We start from the raw sequence: 19883 nt of genomic DNA, 5'->3' as shown, positions 1-19883 counted from the left end.
AGACAAAACCTAATCTTGTAGATTGAGTCCTGCCTCATTAACATAACTGCCTCTAATCCTGCCTCATTAACATCATAGAGGTAGGATTTACAACACACAGGAAAATCACATCAGATGACAAAATGGTGGATAATCAGACAATACTGGGAATCATGGCCTAGTCAAGTCGACACATATTTTTGGGGAACACAACTCAATCCACAATAGGCTTCTCAGTGCCGGGGGTGGGGGTCTCAGTAGGACTGTGGGCACAGAGTTGCCACCATGGCCCACAGACTGTGGGAGAAGGCCCTGGAGTGGGGGTGGTGCTGGAGATGCCAGCGCTCCCAACAGGGCACAAGGCCAGGTCATCAGCAGTGTGAGCTCAAAGACAAAACGACCAGGGCTTGCTAAACCCAGCCATTTCACTTGCTGACCCAAGGCTGCCAGTGACAAGGACATGGCTCGATGCAGGGAGAACGGACAGAGGGAAACGACAAATTCTTTTCCACAGAAATGTGGGCCTCCCAAGTGGTGCTCTTTCTTATAGCACTGCTCCCATGAAACATCACAAATAAACAGACGCAAATATAAACAGAGGCCCAAGAGGCCTCACATCTCATCAGGAACCTCCTCACCGCCCCACTCAGTCACCCACCAGGCTCTAACACTTGTACTTCACATCTTGCTTTTTTGAGGTCTTGCACGAATTCCCCACATGTGGAGGGGCTGCATGTGGAGGCCTGCTCCCATGAGCTTGCACTCGTGGCATGAGAAGAAGAGGCTGCCGCTGTTCACAGCATGGATTTTAAAAGTACAGACACAAACACACGCCCTCTAGCAGGATTCGGCCAAATGCATTTTGTTTTATAGTCGGCTTTGCATCTCCCACTCCCTTTCATGTGCTCCTGGGGAGAAGACAAGGAGCAAGCTGACTCCTGGGGGGAAGGAGGCCACAAGCATTGGGAAGACTGGAAACTGCAGCGGGAAGATGGGAAACTGCAGCAGGAAGACGGGAAACTGCAGCCGGAAGACAGGAAACTGCAGTGGGAAGGAGACAATGCTTGAACCCAAAGAGAAAAAGGGAGGGATGATGCTTTTAGAGCTTTGGGGGACTAAAGCACATGTTACAGAGAGAAGAAAGCAAACAAACAAAAAAACATCTTATACAGCAGCAACCATTTCCCCAAGGGACCAACAAATACTATTACTACCTGGTCTTTGGTTTTAAACATGTTTTCTTTCTGATTCACGTTTCAGAGTTACCCTCTCATGGGAAATGGTCTACTTCAATAAAACACTAGAAAGTCTTTTTTGAAAAAGCCACAAGAGCTCACACTTTTTTTATTTTTTCCTTCTAAACCAGGGCCGAATACTAGAAAGTCTGAGTTTTTTCCATTATAAGAATTTACGTCAGCTTTTTAATCTGTGTGTTTCAATACTAACTACACTGAATTAAGTAACCTCTGCCTGGCGACATGTTTTCCTGAGCTGCACAAAACCACACCTGCGCCATCTTCATCCCAGCCATCTCTGCAAGTAACGACACAACAGCCGGGCCTGGCAGGTGGCACAAATGCATTGATGAAGACAATGACAAAGGAGGAGATGCTTCTGTACTCACATTCGTCCCTGGGGAAGCTGAAGGAAATGACCTTGCTGGAATGGCTGCATACGATGCTCCAAGATTTGAGGCATAGTCTAAACGACAAATTATACAAGTCAGGTGAAAACCTAGAATCTACTTCACCTTCAAAGACATTATTAGGACACATGGGGGAGAAAAATGAAAGTTTCTTCTCAATTAGTGATCAGTGTGATTATACCTCTGGGCATGTTAATAGCCAGCAAAGCTTTACGGCTAAAATATCACAGAAAATGTCACTGGGCCCCGACAGCAGGCCCAAGGCATTTTAGTGTCTTGGGATCTATTTGCTTTATAAACATATAAGAAGGGAAGTTCTGGTTATTAGGACTTTGGATAACGAGCCTTGGGGAAGCTGCTTTCTGCTTCAAGCTGCTGACCTGCAGGCCCCCACTCACCTTCGTTCCCAGAGAGGCTGTAAATGGCTGTGCTGTTGGGAGAGGCACACAGCGTTCCCTCCGCCGAGCCAAGTACACACCGGACGCCAGCGCTGGAGAGGGGTGAGAAGAGGGGATGAGTCCGCAATAAATTAAACATAGAATTACCTGTGAGCCACTCCTAGGCATCTGAAAACAGGGGTCCAAACAAAAACTTGCACACGAACGTTCATAGCAGCACTATTCACAATAGCTAAAACGTGGAAACAACCCAAGCATCTACCAATGGATGAATGAAGAAACAAAACGCAGTATATACATATAAGGGAATATTACTCAACTACATAAAGGAGTAAAAACCGAATCTATTGCCATCGAGTCGATTCTGACTCATAGTGACCCTATAGGACAAAGCAAAACTGCTCCATACGGTTTCCAAGGAGCAGCTGGTAGATTCGAACTGCCAACCTTTTGGTTAGCAGCCAAGCTTCTAACCACTGAACCACCAGGGCTCCTGTGCAGAAAAGGACCTATGAGTCCTAATCGACTCAATGGCAAAGGGCATGTAAAGGAATAGGAGCCCTGGTGGTGCAATGGTTAAGTGCTCAGCTGCTAACCAAAATGTTGGTGGTTTGAACCCACCAGTGACTTGGTGGGAGAAAAGACCTGATGATCTGTTCCTGTAAAGATTACAGCCTAGGAAACCCTGTGGGCAGTTCTACTCTGTCCTACAGGGTTGCTACGAGTCACAATCAACTCAAGGACACACAACCGCCGCCACCACAACATGTAAAAGAAGGAAGTACTGACACGTGCTACAACACGAATGAACGCGGAAAACATCACGCTGATGAAAACACCAGTCACGAATGCCACATGTTGTATGATTCCATTTATACGAAAAGTCCAGAATAGACAAATCTACAGACGTAGAAAGTAGGTTAGTAGTTGCCAAGGGCTAGAGAGGATGATGATGGGGGGAGTGCAGGAGGGTAACAGCTAAGGAATGCCTGGCTTCTTTTGGGTTGTGGATTCTGAATGTATTTCGAAAGAGAAGAACTGCCCCATAGGGTTTCCAAGGCTGTAATCTTTACAGAAACAGACTGCCTCATCTTTCTCCTGCTGAGTGGCTGGTGGGTTTGAACTGTGACCTTTTGGTTAGCAGTCGAGCGCTTAACCACTGTGCCACCAAGGCTCCTGTGGAAGGACCTATTTAAAATGCAAGGACAGGCTCCCTCCCCTCATCCCCATGCATATACAGACACACTTCCTGCCTCCCTGCCCGGACCTTGTTTTCTCCTAACCAGGGATGCAATAGAATTTACTGGTTTGTTTCTCATTTGTTTTCCCCCATTAAGCATCACACTCTTTGAGGTCAGGGACTTTGCCTATATTGTTCTGTGTAGCCCCAGCAGGTGCTCAGTGAGTATTTGTTGAGCGTATACATCAACCTGTTCTCAGGGCAGCACTTACTTTTCAGAGAAGACCAGGCATTTCTGAGCGTGCAGTTTCCCTTTCACATGTAGCTCCCAGTCCTAGGCCAGAAGAAAAATGACAGAGAGAACTGAGTTCACGGGAAGGTGGAGGAGCACCGCAGGGAAGGCAAGGGGCGAGTGCAGGAGTCGCCAGCCAGGCAGGAAGAACGTACTGCCCAGCACCTGCCTGCCCAACACGTCTCACTCCCCTCCTCCTTCCCACGCAGGCTCCTAGCCCTGCTCCATTGGGCCTTGTCAGCACATACCATGCCCATCTCAGGCAGACTCACAAGTCAATCCCCTCCTCCTCTCTTAGTGACTCTTGGTCCCATCTGCACGACCCCACCCCCCACTTTGTCTCCTTTCCCCCAGAGAGACCCCACCCATTTCTCCACCCAGGCAGAGGAATCTGGCAAGTGGGCTTACAATGAGTGTGAAGACTTAGAAAAGGCTTATGAGAGACAAAATCCTCAGGCAACTCTTCACTTCCGCCAGTCCTCTCCCGAGACTGGAGTGACAGGGTGTGTCCTATCCTAGTGACAGTAATGCGCTTAGTTGATGTGACCCAAGCAAAGGTTAATGTCACACTGTGGTGTGACTTCCACTAAGCAGGGACTTATTCTGTTCTCCAAACGGGATGAGGGATAGCAGCCCAGTGCTTTAGAGGGATAGCTCTGGGAGGGGTCTGACCCACATTGGAATCTCCGCTCTGCCACTTTCTATCTAGGGGGACCTGGGCAAGTCATCTACCTCTCTGGGTCTTGGTTTCCTCATCTGTAGAATGAGAATAATAGTAGTATTTACCTTGCAGAGTTATTGCTAACACACAGAAAGAGTTCAATATACTTTAGCTATTGGAGCCCTGGTGGTGCAGTGGTTAAGCACTTGGCTGCTAAACGAAAGGTCGACAGTTTGAATCTACCAGCCACTCCTTGGAAACCCTATGGGGCAGGTCTACTCTGTCCTATAGGTTCCCTGAGTCAGAATCGATTTAACGGCAACAGCTTTGGTTTTTTTTGGTTTGTTATAATTACTATTACTTTGGAATATTTCACTGCATCATCATTGTGTTTATTGGGAAAAAATTTACCTTAAGGGACCTTTGTTTGCAGGGGCCCAAAGCATTTTACAACTGTTGGTAAGGTCTCATGAGGCTCTATGTCCATTTTGCAGATGGGGAAGCTGAGGCCCTATATAATAACTTGTTTGGGTCCCATCTAAGAATTACTCTCTTGACCCTGACCTGAAATTCTGCAAACTTTTTCTTCTTCCCTTTCAGACTTAGTACACTGTATGTCCTCAAGGAACAGTAGCTTCTAAGCGTACCACTGAGGAAAAGCCCTCAACCAGGAGGCAGAAGGCCTGAGTTGTTGAGCTCCTCTCTGCCCTCAAGGTACACTCGGTCTCAGCTTTCTCCTCTACAAAATGTGGGTACTGATCTCTTACTTGCCTTAAAGCAAGGGACTGGCCCTGAGCAGGTTCTGAAATTCCTTTAGAGTCTAATAACCAGTTGCCGTTGAGTTGACTCTGACTCATGGCGACCCCGTGTGTGTCAGAGTAGAACTACTTTGTAGGGTTTTCAATGGCTAATTTTTCAGAAGTAGATCACCAGGTCTTTCTTCTAAGGTGTCTCTGGGTGGACTTGATCCACCTTTCGGTTAGCAGCCAAGTACATTAACTGTACCACCCAAGGACTCCTTGGTTCTAATACCTATGTTTTAATCAAGGGTACAGATGGCAAAATGCTGTTAGCCAATCCCCAAATGTAACAGTTCTTCTCTCGTGAGCAGAGAGAGATGGGGTCATGGCAACAACCCTGTCAAGGCTCTCACTGTGGTTCCCAGTTTGTCTTGGACAACTAACTCACCTTCAAATCAAACACCTTCTTGTCGCAGATGCTACAGGTGTGTGGCAGGTGGAGGGGGGGCACACCGTGAAAGTCATTCAGCTCATGAGCCTGCAGGGGCCGCATGGACAGTACCGCCTGCTCCTCCTTGGCCCGCCGTCGGGCATTGCTAAAACCCTGTTTGTTGTTGGTAAGCCGGCCCCCAAAGGAAGGGGGGGTCCTGTCTGGGGTGGGCTCCTCGGGGTCATACAGCTCATAGGGCTGGCTGAGGGGTGGAGGCCACAGGTTGGGGCCTGCTGTAAGATCAGGCTTGCTTTGGCCAGAGAATCCATGGGGGCTCTCCCACTGGTTGTTTGTGCCCTGCAGCAGTGGGCCTACCTCGCCTTTCATGCCCCCGGCCTGCTCAACCAGAAATCCACCTGCCATATGCGATCCTTGGGGGTTGGGTCCGTAGAAGTCTTTAGGAAAGGCAGTTGGGCCATCTTGCCCTGTGTGGCTATAGTGTCCTTCGTAGTTCACATTGCCTGAGGCAGAGGTAGAGGCTGGTAGGAAGCTGTGCTGACCGTCTGCTTCGGAGCCATATGCCTGGCCAGAGTTGGCTTTACCATACTCGTAGAATCCTGCGGTAGCAGGGGTGGGCCCAGACTTGCCAATACCCAAGAGGACAGCTGGTTGGGTAGGGGTCTGTGGCATGACCCCGCTGAAAGGATGCATCACCACGGCACTGGGGGGCTGGCTGGGAAGGCTCATGGAGGGTCCTGGGCCTCGTGTCTGGCCAGGGGGTGAGAAGGCAATTGTGTTAGAGGGAAACCGGGCACTGGGCATGGTGGCAGCATGCTGGGGCACCCCAGTATGGCCATGGGGTGTGCTGATGACAGATGGATGCCTCAGCTGGTTGAACAGAGGCTGGGACATGGCCACTTTGGAGAGGACTTGGTTCAGGACCGTGGCGGCCGCAGTGTTGTTGGTGACAGCTGTCTGTGCCAACTTCAGCCGGTGGAGGGTGAGCTGGGCTTGCAGTTGAGCCAGTTGGAGACTGGCAGGCGATGGAAGCAGAGGGTTCGGGTTACTGACCGAGAACGGGTTCTTGTCCAGGAGCTTGGCGGCACTGTGGGGAGACAAAGGTCTGGATGCACAGTTGGTTCTCATCAACGGGGACAAGGGACTGTTTCTTTGCTTATATGTGGCCCCCTTCACATAAACAAGACCCTCGCACGCAGGCCCTACATACAAGTGCGTCTGCAAAAACCTGTGCTCACACACACACACAGCAATTAAAAAAAATTATTATACAACAGAATGTTCAATCTCACTGGTAATCAAAGAAGTACGAACTAAAACCATTACAAATAAAAATTTGCCTAGTAAAATAGCAAACATTTAAAAAAAATTACAATAGCAGCACTCTGCTGGTAAGACAAAGTGGAAAGGATCTGATGTCAACAACAGTCTAAATTCATCCAGCTTGGCAATACGTACTCACCATATTCATAGTCTTCGATCCAATAATTCAGTTCTATCAGTCTATCCCAAGAAAATGAGCTAAAATGCAGACAAAGCTTGATACCCAAAGATGTTTAACACTACATTATTTCATTATTTCAGAGTCCAAAGTTTAACATCACAAATATCTAACAATAGCGGCTTTAAACGGAGTAAACTATGCTGTATCTACATAATGAGATGTTAAGTAACCATTTACTACTGATATTTACTTTTTTTCTTTAGAATTATTTTATTAAACCATAAATGTAATATTTACATTTTTAATTTATTACACAATATTTAAGACTTGCAAAAAATATAAAGGGTCACCAAATGAATCCTTGAGTACCCAGCACCAAACTTCAGAGACAAAACATTCCACTGCCCTAAATCCCTCTTGGTACCTGGTTTCCCCCATCATTGCCAATGGTACACTGTCTTTGAATTTGGTAAAGTCAATGTTTACAAACACAATTCTTCACAACATGGACAAATCCATATGCTCTAATGTGAAGTGGAAAAAAAAAGCAGGCTTCAAAATTACATACAGAGTGACTTGTATGCACATGTCAGCCGAACACATTTCCATCCTTGTCCTCTTTTTCACATTGAAAAGCAACAGGAATTGTACTCCCTTCAATCCAGCTCTCAAACCCAACTAGGGTAAGGAGTAATTTAAAAATATGACAAGTGAAGAATCTGAATTTGAGATTAGGCAGTGGTGGGCTCTCACAGAAACTTGTTACAGTGGTGTTCTGTCTGATATTGCCTTTCATGTGACCTCTCTTGGTTGGTTGTGGTGTTTTCTGGACCAATAGTCAGGACACAGGGTCTGGAATGGGGACAGCTTTCCCAGAAAGTCTAGGATGCATGGTTACCACAGTCAGGGCTTTTTTGGAAGACCATATTTTCTGGGTCTTACACTCCCTTCTAGGGAGTGGGTGTAATTAGGAAACGTGTTTTGGATGTTGATGAACTGGAATTCCTAGGACATTTCAATGGGAAGAATGGGACTGAGCACTTGAAATTGATACAGTCAACATGTCTGTCTATGGAAGAGTGGGGGAAACTGCAAAGCTGGGGCACTTTAGACAAGTTCTCCACTGTCCCAGACTCCACAGTGACAGCCCAACAACAGTGAAACACAGAGGGAAGACGCTGGGGTGGAGAGGGGAGGAAGAGAAAGGAAAAGGGAAAAGTGTGTGGCATGTCACACCTCTCCCACTTCAGAGGAGCTTTGAGGAACCAGAGCTTCTGCTTAGGCTGGCCCTTTGCATTGGTCTAAGAGAGCAGTGGGAGTCAGGAGGAGATGGCGAGGTGGTGGGGAGGAAGGTGACTGAGAGAGATTGCTCACATTTATTGCAATGCTACTGTGTGTCCAATGCTTAAACTATGTTATCTCATTTGATCTCTCCATTAGTCCTATGGGAGTAGATAATTTTCACCCCAGTTTTGCAGGGCAAGAACCTAAACTCAGCCAGATTAGGTGATCTATTTACAAACACTCACTGTTGGTGAATACACACTTGGGACCCAAACCATACTTTGAAAAGAAGAGAACGGGCACAAGGCAGTTAAAATATGTAGCTTCTCAGCCCTCCTTAAGCCCCTTCCTCATGGGCAGCTTCACTGTTTTGTTTGAAGTGAGTTCCCAGAATGTCAGGCACACCCACATTCAAATACAAGTACAAAACACATTTCAGAGCCAGACAGAAATGACTTTGGGTTACTCTTTCCCGTTTGCGTGAAAAATCAGGAATTTGCTCTAAATTGTTAAAAAGATACCACTTCCATCCACCAGCAGCCCTGCTGTGCTTCAAGGGCAGTAAGGGCTGGCTGCATTTTAAGATACTGGGAGTGGGCATTGGGAGGTGGGGGTGGTCAAGGTAATTATAGACCCTTTCTGCTCTGGGGAGTTGTGCTGGTTGCAGCCAAGCCTTGGTGGCCCCAGTGTGGCCCAGGCACAAATCACAACAGCAGCAAAGTTGGGGAGGCACTCATTGTCTATGTAGGCGAGAATATGAAAAGAGGAGGGTGGTCAAGAGTCTGATGATAGATTTCGACTTGTGTAGTATTAAGTAGCTGAGCTTTAGAAGAGCAGTTAAGCTTAACTCAAAACCCTGCCCACACGGGCCAACCCTTCCTACCAGGTTTGTCCACAACATGGCCTGTCAAGGCGATAATGAGGTGCCAACTTGGTTTCCATGACCAGAGTAAGACAAGGTTGGTTTGTTTCTCCCTGAGAAGTCAGCTGTATTTTCTAAAATTGTGTTCTGGGCTAAAGGGAGCTCTTGCTGGAGATTGTCTTGCCTCTGAAGTGACACATCAGGAACAGTGAACTTTCTAACTAGGAAAGCCAACCATTCTGGGTGGTCGTAAGTCAGCCATGGGAAATCAGTGCTCTTCAGAGTACAGTCCAGGTTACAGGACTTCACCTACTCAGATTCAGTATGAAAGAAGATGACTAACCAGATTTTTTTTTCTAACTTCTGCTGTGCCTAGCAAATTCTTATTGTCCCAACTTCAATCAACCTTGAATACAAGTGATTTCACATGCATCATCAGAGCTGGACACCTCTTTTGAACCAAAGACCTTTAGATAAGGAGAAAAAGACATAGCATCCTATATTAAAAAAAAAAAAAAGTCCTAAAATTCTTAGCCTGTAAGAGTTAATAAATGTGTGTATGCAATGATCATATTTCTGAGCCAAAAACTGGGGTACATGATCTAACATCCCTGGGGGCTAGAAATGATGCTGTCCTCCTTGGTTTACCACCATTATATCACTTAGCACATCCCGCCTGGTATTAAAAATACATGCTTATGTGCCTTTTTCCTCCACTTAGACAGAAACTCCACGAAAGGCGGGAGGATGTCTTGGAGATTTTTTGCCCAGCACACTGTGGGCACTTAGTAACTGCCATTAACAGAATGAAGAAGGAAGATGATGTGTGTGGCTCATTGAGGCATGTGGCTTTGAGGAGAAGTGGACAACTCCTTGGTGAGTATATATTTCTGTGGATAAAAGTTCTCAAGCAGTTCATAAAGGAGAATCTAAATACACCCAAAAAGCAGATGATTCTGCTGTTGTGCACAGCTAAACTTGCAAGCAAGTATAGAGTTACTCGCCTAGGGGACCGCCTATCTTCCTCCATTCCAAAGCAGGCACCCCAACATACTCTTCTCCCTGTCCAAGTCTGGGTTTTAATGGTGAGTAGATAATCCCTGCAGAAGGAAGAATAATGGCCTGTCCAACGAAGTCCACATTTTAGTTCCCCAAACCTGTAAATATGTTAACTTACATGGTAGAGGGGACTTTACAGATGTGATTAAGTTAAGGATTTTGAGATGGAGAGATTATCCTGAATTATCTGGGTGGGCCCAATGTGATCACAAGAGTCTTTATCTGAGGAAGGTAGAAGAATCAGAGTCAGAGAAATGAGATGTAAGGAGGGAGGAAGAGGAGAGAGTAAAGAAGATGGTTTACTGCTGGCTCTGAAGATGAAGGAAAAGGAACGCAGGCAGTCTCTAAAAGCGGGAACAGGCAAGGAAATAGATTCTGCCCTAGAATCTTCAGAAGAATCAGCTCTGCTGACACGTAGACTTTAGCCCAGTGAGACTGATTTGGGACTTCTGACTTCCAGAAGTTAAAGTAATGAAGTTGTGTTGTAGTAAGCCACTAAATTTGTGTAATCTGTTATATCAGCCACAGAAAACAAATACAATCCCCTAAAACAATTAGATGCCAAAGACGCTTCCACACAGAGAGGCAGTGGTGGGTATGGGGATGTCGACTGGATCTTCTTCGTATGAATTCACCCCCCTGGGGCCCTGGGGGGCACAGACCATCTGACCAGGCACCAGAAGACCCTCTGGAAACTTAACCAGGAGCTAACTCTGCTTGAGTGAGAAAACCCAGAGATCTTTTCCTTTTTAACATCTGCTTTCTTCACCAGCTGGAGAGAGGCAACCTGGGAAGCTTAGAATCACAGACCTTTAGTGGGTCAACTCATCCAACCTTCTCATTAACAAAGAGAGAAAGTGACTTGCCCAAAGTCACTTATAACTGCATGGTGGCAAAACTTTGATGAGGACCTAGACCATCCATCCCAGCATTCAGTGCCCTACAGAACAGCCTTGGCTTCCAAAAACCTTAACTAAGCCCCAAATGATCTGTCTCAGCACAAAACTATGGCCTCTACCCATATTTATTTGTGGTTTCCCCCTCAGTTCAGAGAGATACTGAGTACGTTTGATATGCAAGGCCCTTGGCTGAGCACTGGAGAGATGCAAAAATGTACGCCCTTTCTGGAACCCCCATAGGCTCCAGAGGTGAAGGCAGGAATGCCCCCTTGTCTGGGGAGCAGAGGTACTGTGCGCCTGCATAATCCCCTCTTCTCCTAAACCTCATGCAGCTGTGCCACGTGCAGTCAGAGTCCAACTTTGAATCTGGGGAAGAGGGAGAGCAACACAGTGAGTTATGTGACTTGGGTGGCGGAGCACAGAGCTAGAATATCCAGCACATGACCATGCTGAGGGCGGATCCACGGTCACCGGCAAAACGAACATTTAGCACACGGCCATCTGATTCATCCAGACCTCTAGGAGACTCGCTGCCCCCAGGGTGAGGTTTCACTTCTGAGCCATTAATGGTTGCAAAGAATTCACAGGGCGTAATTAGATTTAAAGCTCTGGTTCCCCGCTTGCTTTAAAAGGTTTTTTTTTTTTTTAAATTAGAATAGCATTTCACCCAAAGATTTAAGAAATCTATGTACTGCAAAGGAGAACCGGTCACCCTTCTAACGCTAACAGATTTAGAAGCTCCAGATGAAAGCTGCTCCTAATGGTTAAATCGCTGTGTGTCGGAAGGGCGGGGGCACATCGTGCCCACAGCGAGAGCGTGACCGCGGTCCTGACTTGAGAACGCCCGTTATCTGTCCCACAGCTCTTTCACATTTTATTCTGAGTCCTGAATAGGATGCAACGATGGATTAGTATTTGGGCACAAGGAGTGAGGCAAAGTGTCCTCAGTTCAAGTTCGGATGCTAGAAATTTAGCAATTTTTATTGTGCAATTCATCCTGTTCTGAAAGGAAGACAGCATCCAAGACAAGGCAGGGACTGTGGGGTGTTTGGAGTCCCTGAGTGGTGCAAATAGTTAACGTGCTTGGCTGCTAACCAAAAGGCTCCGGTTCGAGTCCACCCAGAGGTGCCTTGGAAGAAAGGCCTGGCAATCTTCTTCTGAAAAAAATCAGCCTTTGAAAATCCTATGGAGTAGTTCTACTCTGACACACATGGGGTCACTATGAGTTGGAATTGACTCCACGGCAACTGGTTCAGTTACTGGTGTGGGGCCTCTGCTCTGAAACAGAGCCCCCACTAAAGGGGCCAACTGCACAGTCTTGAGTTTGTTCACCCAGCTGACATGTATCAAGCATCTATTGTGAGCCAGGCCTAGCTGCTGGGTGGTGCGAACTCAGAGATGGAAAAAGAGAACACTTCCTGAGATGGCAGGGGGGACAGACGAGAATCAGATGATGAGCACACAGAGTGATCACTATTCCGACAGAGGTAAGCACAAGAGAGCAAAGCACGGGAGGAAGTGGTTCAGTCCTCAGACACTTCACGGAAATGTAAGGAATGAAAGAAAAGGCCAATGCAAGGGCTGTCTCTGAACTCTGCAGTCTGTGCTGATGAATGCAGCTGAAGAGGTAAATAAGCATCTCGTGAAAGGCAGCCGCCGGATGAGCTGTGGTTGGAGGTCTGGGCTTCCGTCTGGCCGTTACTGGGTGTGAGACTGGGAGAAAGTCACTTCATTTTTCCCAGCCTTAGAATTTTCTCATCTATAAAATGGGTATAATAATACCAAGACCTGGCCAATCAGAGCTCCACATCCTCCTGGTCACAGTGACTGGCTCAAGGATGGACAGTCCCTGAGACTTGCGTTAGAGTCATCAGGAAAGAGACAGTCTTGTCTTGCCGGGGTTGCTAAACTAGTTGAATTTAAGCCACTCCTTAACGAGAGGCTGCTTGAGAGTAAAGCCAACCCAGAAGACACTGGCCTGGGGGCTGCGCTGCAGGCAGCTCCTGGTTGGGTCCACCTTTGCCTGCAGCTACCCTGGACTTTGCAGTACACCCACCAATGCATTTCTTTATTTGCTTAATAAAAACAATACCTGTAAAAAGAAAGCCAGCCTACTTAAGCCATCTGCACTTAACTCAGATGGCTCCTCACCATGGATCCAAGTTAACTTGAACGTCCCCTGTCACTCCCCAGCTTCCTCTGTAGGAAGGGCTGACTGTGCACTTGACTGCTAGAACCAAGCAGTCACTGCAAGGGAAACCAGGGCAGTACTTCAGTGTGAGCGTCTGCTGGCCAGAGAAACCTGCCTTCTGGAGGCTCAGGAAACACGTAAGTCCACTGCTCTGCTGGTAAGAGCCTGCTACTGTGGTTGTGAGCTCAGGGTGTGAACGGGGTGCAGAGGAATGCCCCCAACAAAGTTGTGGGGTGGGCAACAACCTTTTTCAGGTTTGGGGATCCTGGGAGGAGGAGAAATAAGGCCTCAAGCCCAGGGGCAGGTTAACCTGTAAGCAAGGTACGCACAGGCTTAATTATGTTTACTGACTAATCTGTAGTGCACAATTTCACATGGGTTTCACCGCATTTTTGATGTGGTGAAAAACAGGTGAAACTGTGCACTACAGATTAGTAGTAAGCACAAGTAAGCCCGTGTGTACCTCGCTTATTGGATGATCCGTCCCTGCTCAGCCCTCACAAAAGGGCAGTTTCTCATCGACTACAGCACATTTCACTTCTCAGCACCTCTGATGCACTAAGAACTGCCTACGCGTCAGAATCCACTCGGTTTATTCATTTATTTATTTTAACTGGATTTCATTGAATCAATAGATCAATTTGAGGGAAGTTTATATAATATTGACTCTTACGTGAATATACATGATAACTCTCCATTTAATAGGATCTTCTTTTATAACAATTACAAATAGATTTTTTTTTTTTGTACTCTAGATGAAGGTTTACAGAGCAGACTAGTTTCTCATTAAATAGTTAATACACATATTGTTTTGTGGCATTGGCTGCCAACCCCACGACATGTCAGCACTCTGCCCTTCTCGACCTTGGGTTCCCCATTACCAGTTTTCCTGTCCCCACCTGCCTTCTCGTCCTTGCCCCTGGGCTGGTGTGCGCATTTAGTCTCGTTTTGTTTTACGGGCCTGTCTAATCTTTGGCTGAAGGGTGAACCTCAGGAGTGACTTCAGTACTGAGCTATAAGGGTGTCCAGGGGCCATACTCTGGGGGTTTCTCCAGTCTCTGTCAGACCAGTAAGTCTGGTCTTTTTTTTTTAAGTTAGAATTTTGTTCTACATTTTTCTCCATCTCTGTCTGGGACCCTCTACTGTGATCCCTGTCAGAGCAGTCGGTGGTGGTAGCTGGGCACCATCTAGCTGTGCTGGACTCAGTCTGGTGGAGGCCGTGGTACTTGTGGTCCATCAGTCCTTTGGACTAATCTTTCCCTCGCGTCTTTGGTTTTCAGGTTTTGTTTTTTTGGCTTAAGAACTGGCTTTATGTGAGCCATTAGTTATCCTTTTAGGAGAGAAAAACATTAATGATACAATAGTTCTTTAGTCTTCCTTTCACTTGGGAGGGAAGGGTCTATATACTGAGTGCCTGTCCTGGGCTGTGGGCAGTGCTGTAGGAACTGGGGATAGGTATCAGGCATCCTGGGTTCTAGTCTCAACTCATTCCTTATCAGCTGTGTGACAGTGGAGAAGAGACCTTATCTCCCTGAGCCTCAGCATCCTCATCTATAAAAAGAAGTCGCAACTTTTCTCACTTCCATTAAGAGGGTTGACAAATAAATAAACAGTTGTCAGAGTGCTCTGTAAACTGTTAGGCGCTATACAGGTGTAAGGGGGTAGTAGTATTGTTCGCGAGATGACTGGGAAAAGGATGTTTCATTCTCAGGAGGAAGTAATTTTTGTCATCTGCATCCCTGAAGATGACCTCATGGCCACTAAGATTCAGGCAGAATGAGTTAATATCAGTTTCGTCCTATTTATGGAGTCCCAGCCGTGTGAGTGTGCTATGCATCGCAGACCGGGGGTGGTAGGGTGGGAAGGATCACTGCCCAGAGTTTAAAGGCACAGGTTTCAGAGTTAGTATCAACCTGGCTATGAATTCCAGCTTAGCCACTTATTAGTTGGTGACTTTGCGCAAATACTTATCTTCTCTAGGTCCCAGTGGCGGATAGCTATATCTGTGCTACAGACTTGTTCTGAGAATTAAATGATAGGGTGTTAGGGTGTACATAAATTGTCCCTGGCACACAGTTAGCACTCACTAAACAAACGTAGCAGCAACCATTACTACTACTATTATTCTTTTTTTTTTTTTTTTTAAATTTTAACATTGTTTAAATCAAGTAATACAGGTGTCTGACACAGGAAGTTTTCAGACAGTTGAACAGAACAAAAGGAAGGATTACTCTATTAGGACAACCTCCGGGAACAAAACTCAGACTATGTGACTTCGAATGCCATTGAAGTCTGGCACGAGACTCAACACCGGTCTAAGCCAAAATTTTCTCTTTAGCGTTTTGAAGACCTGATATGTTTTCCTTCAGATTAAAAGAAAGAAAAAATAAAACAAAACAAAACCTCTACAACAGAACCTCATTAGCTTGAGTATTTTGAGTGCAGCTCAGCTAAGGTCACCATTATCTCCTGTAGAATTTCAAATCGGCCTTGCAGCAAAGAATTGGAAAACCTAGGTGAGATGCACATGTGCAAACCCTTCTCTTTTGTGTGACAAAGCGCATTCCCCCCAGGGAGGCTCCTGCTCCACTCTCACCAGAATCTAGCAAAAGGCAGCTGGAGACCCGTTCTTACGACTGCAGTAAGACCGCTAGGTTTCAATTCCTTAAAATATCAAACTAACAAGGTTTTATGTATATCAAATGTCTATATAATTTCAGTGTGAAAAATTTTACATACATTTGTTATTAAGGACCCATGAAAATCTGTGAGATAGGCCACAAAGGAGCAAGAGTCAGAGAGGTGAATGATACAAGCCAGTGCGCCCAACACAAAATTAACCCCATGTATCTTTGATTCTCACCGTGCACTTTTAATGGAAAGGAATAAATGCAACAAGTTTTTTTTTTTAGGTGAAAGTTCACAGCTTAAGTTAATTTTTCATTCAAAGATTTATACACATATTTTTTTTTTCTGACATTGGTTGCAATCCCCACAATGTGATAGCACAATCCCCCTTTCCACCCCAGGTTCCCTGTGTCCTTTCGACCACTTCCTGTCCCTTCCTGCCTTCTCATCCTGCTCTTGGACAGGAGCTGCTCATTTGGTCTTGTATATCTGATGTGAACTAAGAAGCACATTCCTCGCGTGTATTATTTTTTGTTTTATAGTCCTGTCTAATCTTTGTCTGAAGAGTGGGTTTCGGGAATGGTTTCAGTTCTGGGTTAACAGTAATGCAACAAGTTCTTACCTTGAAAAATAGGATTGCTCAGATATCAGTCAGAACCCATATCAACTGAGTTTAGATCAGCTAACTGGGCAAAGAATTCATAAGGAAGTGATCAACTCCTATTTGTATGTCCAAATCTAAAGCCCCAGATGGGCAGGGTCAGGCCCCAGTGACCCACACCCAGGGACCATCCTCACAGATTTCTTGGGTATCTATCTGCCTATGTTCAACACGAAGTAAAAAATATCCCAAGTCATATGCCAAAATATAGGTTCTTACTTAAAAGTACGCTTTTAGCTTTGTTTCTTTTTAAATAAGACGTTTTGAGGGGAAATTACTACTATTATTCTTACCATTACTGTTGCTATTGCCATTGCCATTACCATTATCATCACTGTCAATGTCATCATCGGTGCAGGGAGCAGGGAGCTCCGCCAGGGCAGAGAGAGGACTCTTTCACAGTGACAGGTAGAGATGGATGACAGAAAACACAAAGAGATGTAGATATGGAGAGAAGGGAAGTAGCAGATAAGGGGTGGACAACTGCTGAGACAGGAGAGGGCAGGTGTGGGGACTGGTGTTTGAGGGGAACAGAGAGAGTTGTGACAGCTGCTTGGTGAACCAGATAAGGAGTAAACAATAGACAAGGGATATGATAACAGCAAGGATGCAGCTGAAGTTCAGTAGTATGACTGTGTATGGGCTCATCATCAGGGTCTTCCCTGGTCATGTTCAGCCACCCAGAAGCAGAAGCCAAAAACAACAGCCCAGAATACATTAGTGTCTAAACTAACCTGACTGGTCACATTTGCAATAAACACACTATCTTCCAAGATAACCAATTCAGGAATTTAAATTTACTTCCAGATCAACCCAGTTCACTTTCCAGGCTGAGTAATGAATGTGCCATTTTTTCTTTTGTTCTAAAACATAAAATATAATCCAGGCAAGAGAGTTTATGCCTAGGCAAGAGAATGTTTTCCAGGCTTGGTCACACTTTTATGGTGTGGCCAAATCAAATAAAGTACAATGCTCAGGGTCAAGTCTTTGCTGGGTCCTACCCTGCAGTTAGGAGCCCTGTTGGTGCAGTGGTTAAGAGCCTGGCCACTAACCGAAAGGTCAGCTGCTCAAACCCACCAGCAGCTCCACAGGAGAAAGATGGCGGTCTCCTTCCATAAGGATTACAGCCTATGAAACCCTATGGGGCAGTTCTACTCCGTCCAGTAGAGTTGCTCTAGGGTCACTATGAGTTGGAATTGACTCAATGTCAATGGGTTTGGGTTTTTTGGTTTGGGCCCTTCAGTTGCCTCCTGAGACCTGAGCCTCTCCTACTTCATCAATTCTCAACTCTACTGCAATGCTCTCAGAAGCAAGGTCAGGATGTGAATCACCGGGGACAGTCCCTAAATGCCAGGTTACAAACACACAGTAATGTTTGGACTGATGTTCAAACTCTAGCTAATTCTCACAAATTTTAAGAGAAAGAAGGGGTCTTACAGATCACTTAGATCTCACTCTACACAGGACAAAAAGTAAAACCCAATAGAGTTAGTGTAATATGTGAGTCAACTAAAGTCACACAGAGGAGAGCTGGAAGTGGAACCCCAGTCTCCTTACTCCTTAGGTCTGATGCAGTGGCTACAACAGGACATGTCCCCATCAACATTCGCCAGGGACAGGGAGAAGAGTGAGATCACGCATTTTTTTGATAGTGCTATCTTATTGGTAGCAACAGTATGGCTAGATTATCATTAGTCTGTGACTAATTTTGCGATTACTGGGTCAATGCTGGCATTATCCAGTGTTTGGGTTTTAGCCACGACATTATCATATCTCGATTTATTATCACCATGATGTCTCTTGGAATGATTCACAACACCAGTAACAATCCTATCATTTCTTTTGTTCTGTGTTTTTCAGTTGGAATGTTAATAGGTGTTTTCACATGATTAGCTTATCTGATCTCCAGGACAACCATATGGGCAGATAAAGCTAATATAACTATTCCCAAGGTATATTAAGAAGACTGAGACCAAGAAAGATCGGATGAACTATGTGGGGTCATACAGCAAGCAAGGTGCTTGCCTGGAACTTAAACGCAGGTGTTTTTATTATAAAGCCGATATTTCACCCTCTGGTTACACATTTGTGAACGCGAGCCTCCCCCGCAACCCCAACACACTCCTGGCCCTACTCTGAATGTGAGTTTAAAGAACACATTTGGAATCAAATCACCAGCCTTTTGGACCATCATGGTCTGTATCACATTCAACAGGCAGAGTAAGATTCTAGGAGGTTGGGAACGCGCATTCACAAAGGGTCAGCTAGTTGTTTTATAACTGACAAATGGGGTGGGAGGGTGGTCTGCCTTTCTCACTGGAGTTTACGAAAAGGGCTCAGAATGTGCAAAAGAGAACTGACAATGCAGCAAATGCAGAAAAAGGATAAACATTCTGCCGGTGCCCTAACGGAAAGACTTAAAGCAAAATGAGGATTAAGTGTCAACTTCAGCCACGAAGAACACGCAGTAGTTTTCTTTTCTTTTCCCTCCTTCTGTACCATCATTCTTTCTTTAAAATAGTTGATGGTATTGCAGCTGGTAATTCCTTTGTAATATTCATATTTGTTTAATTTTGAATTTAAAAATAAATATGAAGAGTAATAACAAATACCTGTGAACTTATCAACTCATCACCTAAAATTAACAAATGCTAATATTACGGTCATCTTTGCCTCTGATAGTTTTTATAAAAACAAATGAATAATACGATACAGATGAAGCTGAAATCCCCTTTGAGACACTACCCAGCCCAATTCCACCCCCAGCTCCCCAGAGACATCCATGTGTGGTATGCCTATCTGTCAGTCTTTCAATCTGTGTATCTACAAAAAGTATAAAAAGACAGACTTTTTCTATAGGAACGCGTGTTCATAAAACAACATGTAGGTCCACTTTCAACAGTATTTCTCCTAAAGAAACAAATGCATATTCTCCCAACTCTCATTTAACTCGCTGAAGGCTGAAGGCAGTGGTGAGGTGAAGCGAGAAAGAATTGGTGAGCTAGAAATCATAAGATCCAGGTCTGGCCCCACAGCCCCTGTTTACTCTCCCATTTCATTACAGGTCAATCAGCTTCCCTGGGCCTAAATGAGTTTTTTTTTGTCTGTTTTGTTTGTTTTTGTGTTTTAAGTAAAAGTTTACAGTTCAAATTAGTTTCTCATACAAAAATTTATACACACATTGTTATGTGACCCTAGCTGCTTTCCCTATAACATGACAGCACACTCCTCCTTTCCACCCCGGATTTCCAGTGTCCATTCAACCAGCTCCTGTCCCTTTTTACCTTCTCATCTGCCCTCCAGACAGGAGCTGCCCATTTAGTCTCATGTATCTACTTGAGCTAAGAAGCACTCTCTTCACGAGCATCATTTTATGTGTTATAGTCCAGTCTAATCTTTGTCTGAAGAGTTGGCTCCAGGAATGGTTTCAGCTCTGGGCTAACAGAGAGCCCCGGGGCCATGTCTTCCAGGGTCCCTCCAATCTCAGTCAGACCATTAAGTCTGGTCTTTTT

At 45.5% G+C, this 19883-nt stretch overlaps 1 protein-coding gene across 1 annotated transcript in view; it reads right to left on the bottom strand.

The window, feature by feature from the left end:
* RBM20 (RNA binding motif protein 20) overlaps nt 1–19883 on the bottom strand; it is a 209983-nt gene that overhangs the window by 57054 nt on the left and 133046 nt on the right. The window contains exons 2-5 of the mRNA XM_004374842.2: nt 5344–6430; nt 3475–3536; nt 2023–2114; nt 1604–1680 (exon numbers count right to left, since the gene is read on the bottom strand). Of these exons, the coding sequence (XP_004374899.1) occupies nt 1604–1680; nt 2023–2114; nt 3475–3536; nt 5344–6430 (1318 nt within the window). The remainder of the gene's footprint in view (nt 1–1603; nt 1681–2022; nt 2115–3474; nt 3537–5343; nt 6431–19883) is intronic.

The sequence above is a fragment of the Trichechus manatus genome, unplaced genomic scaffold, assembly GCF_000243295.1.
Source record: "Trichechus manatus latirostris isolate Lorelei unplaced genomic scaffold, TriManLat1.0 scaffold00031, whole genome shotgun sequence".
Classification (NCBI taxonomy): Eukaryota; Metazoa; Chordata; class Mammalia; order Sirenia; family Trichechidae; genus Trichechus; species Trichechus manatus.
This window is presented reverse-complemented; position numbering and strand designations above follow the sequence as displayed.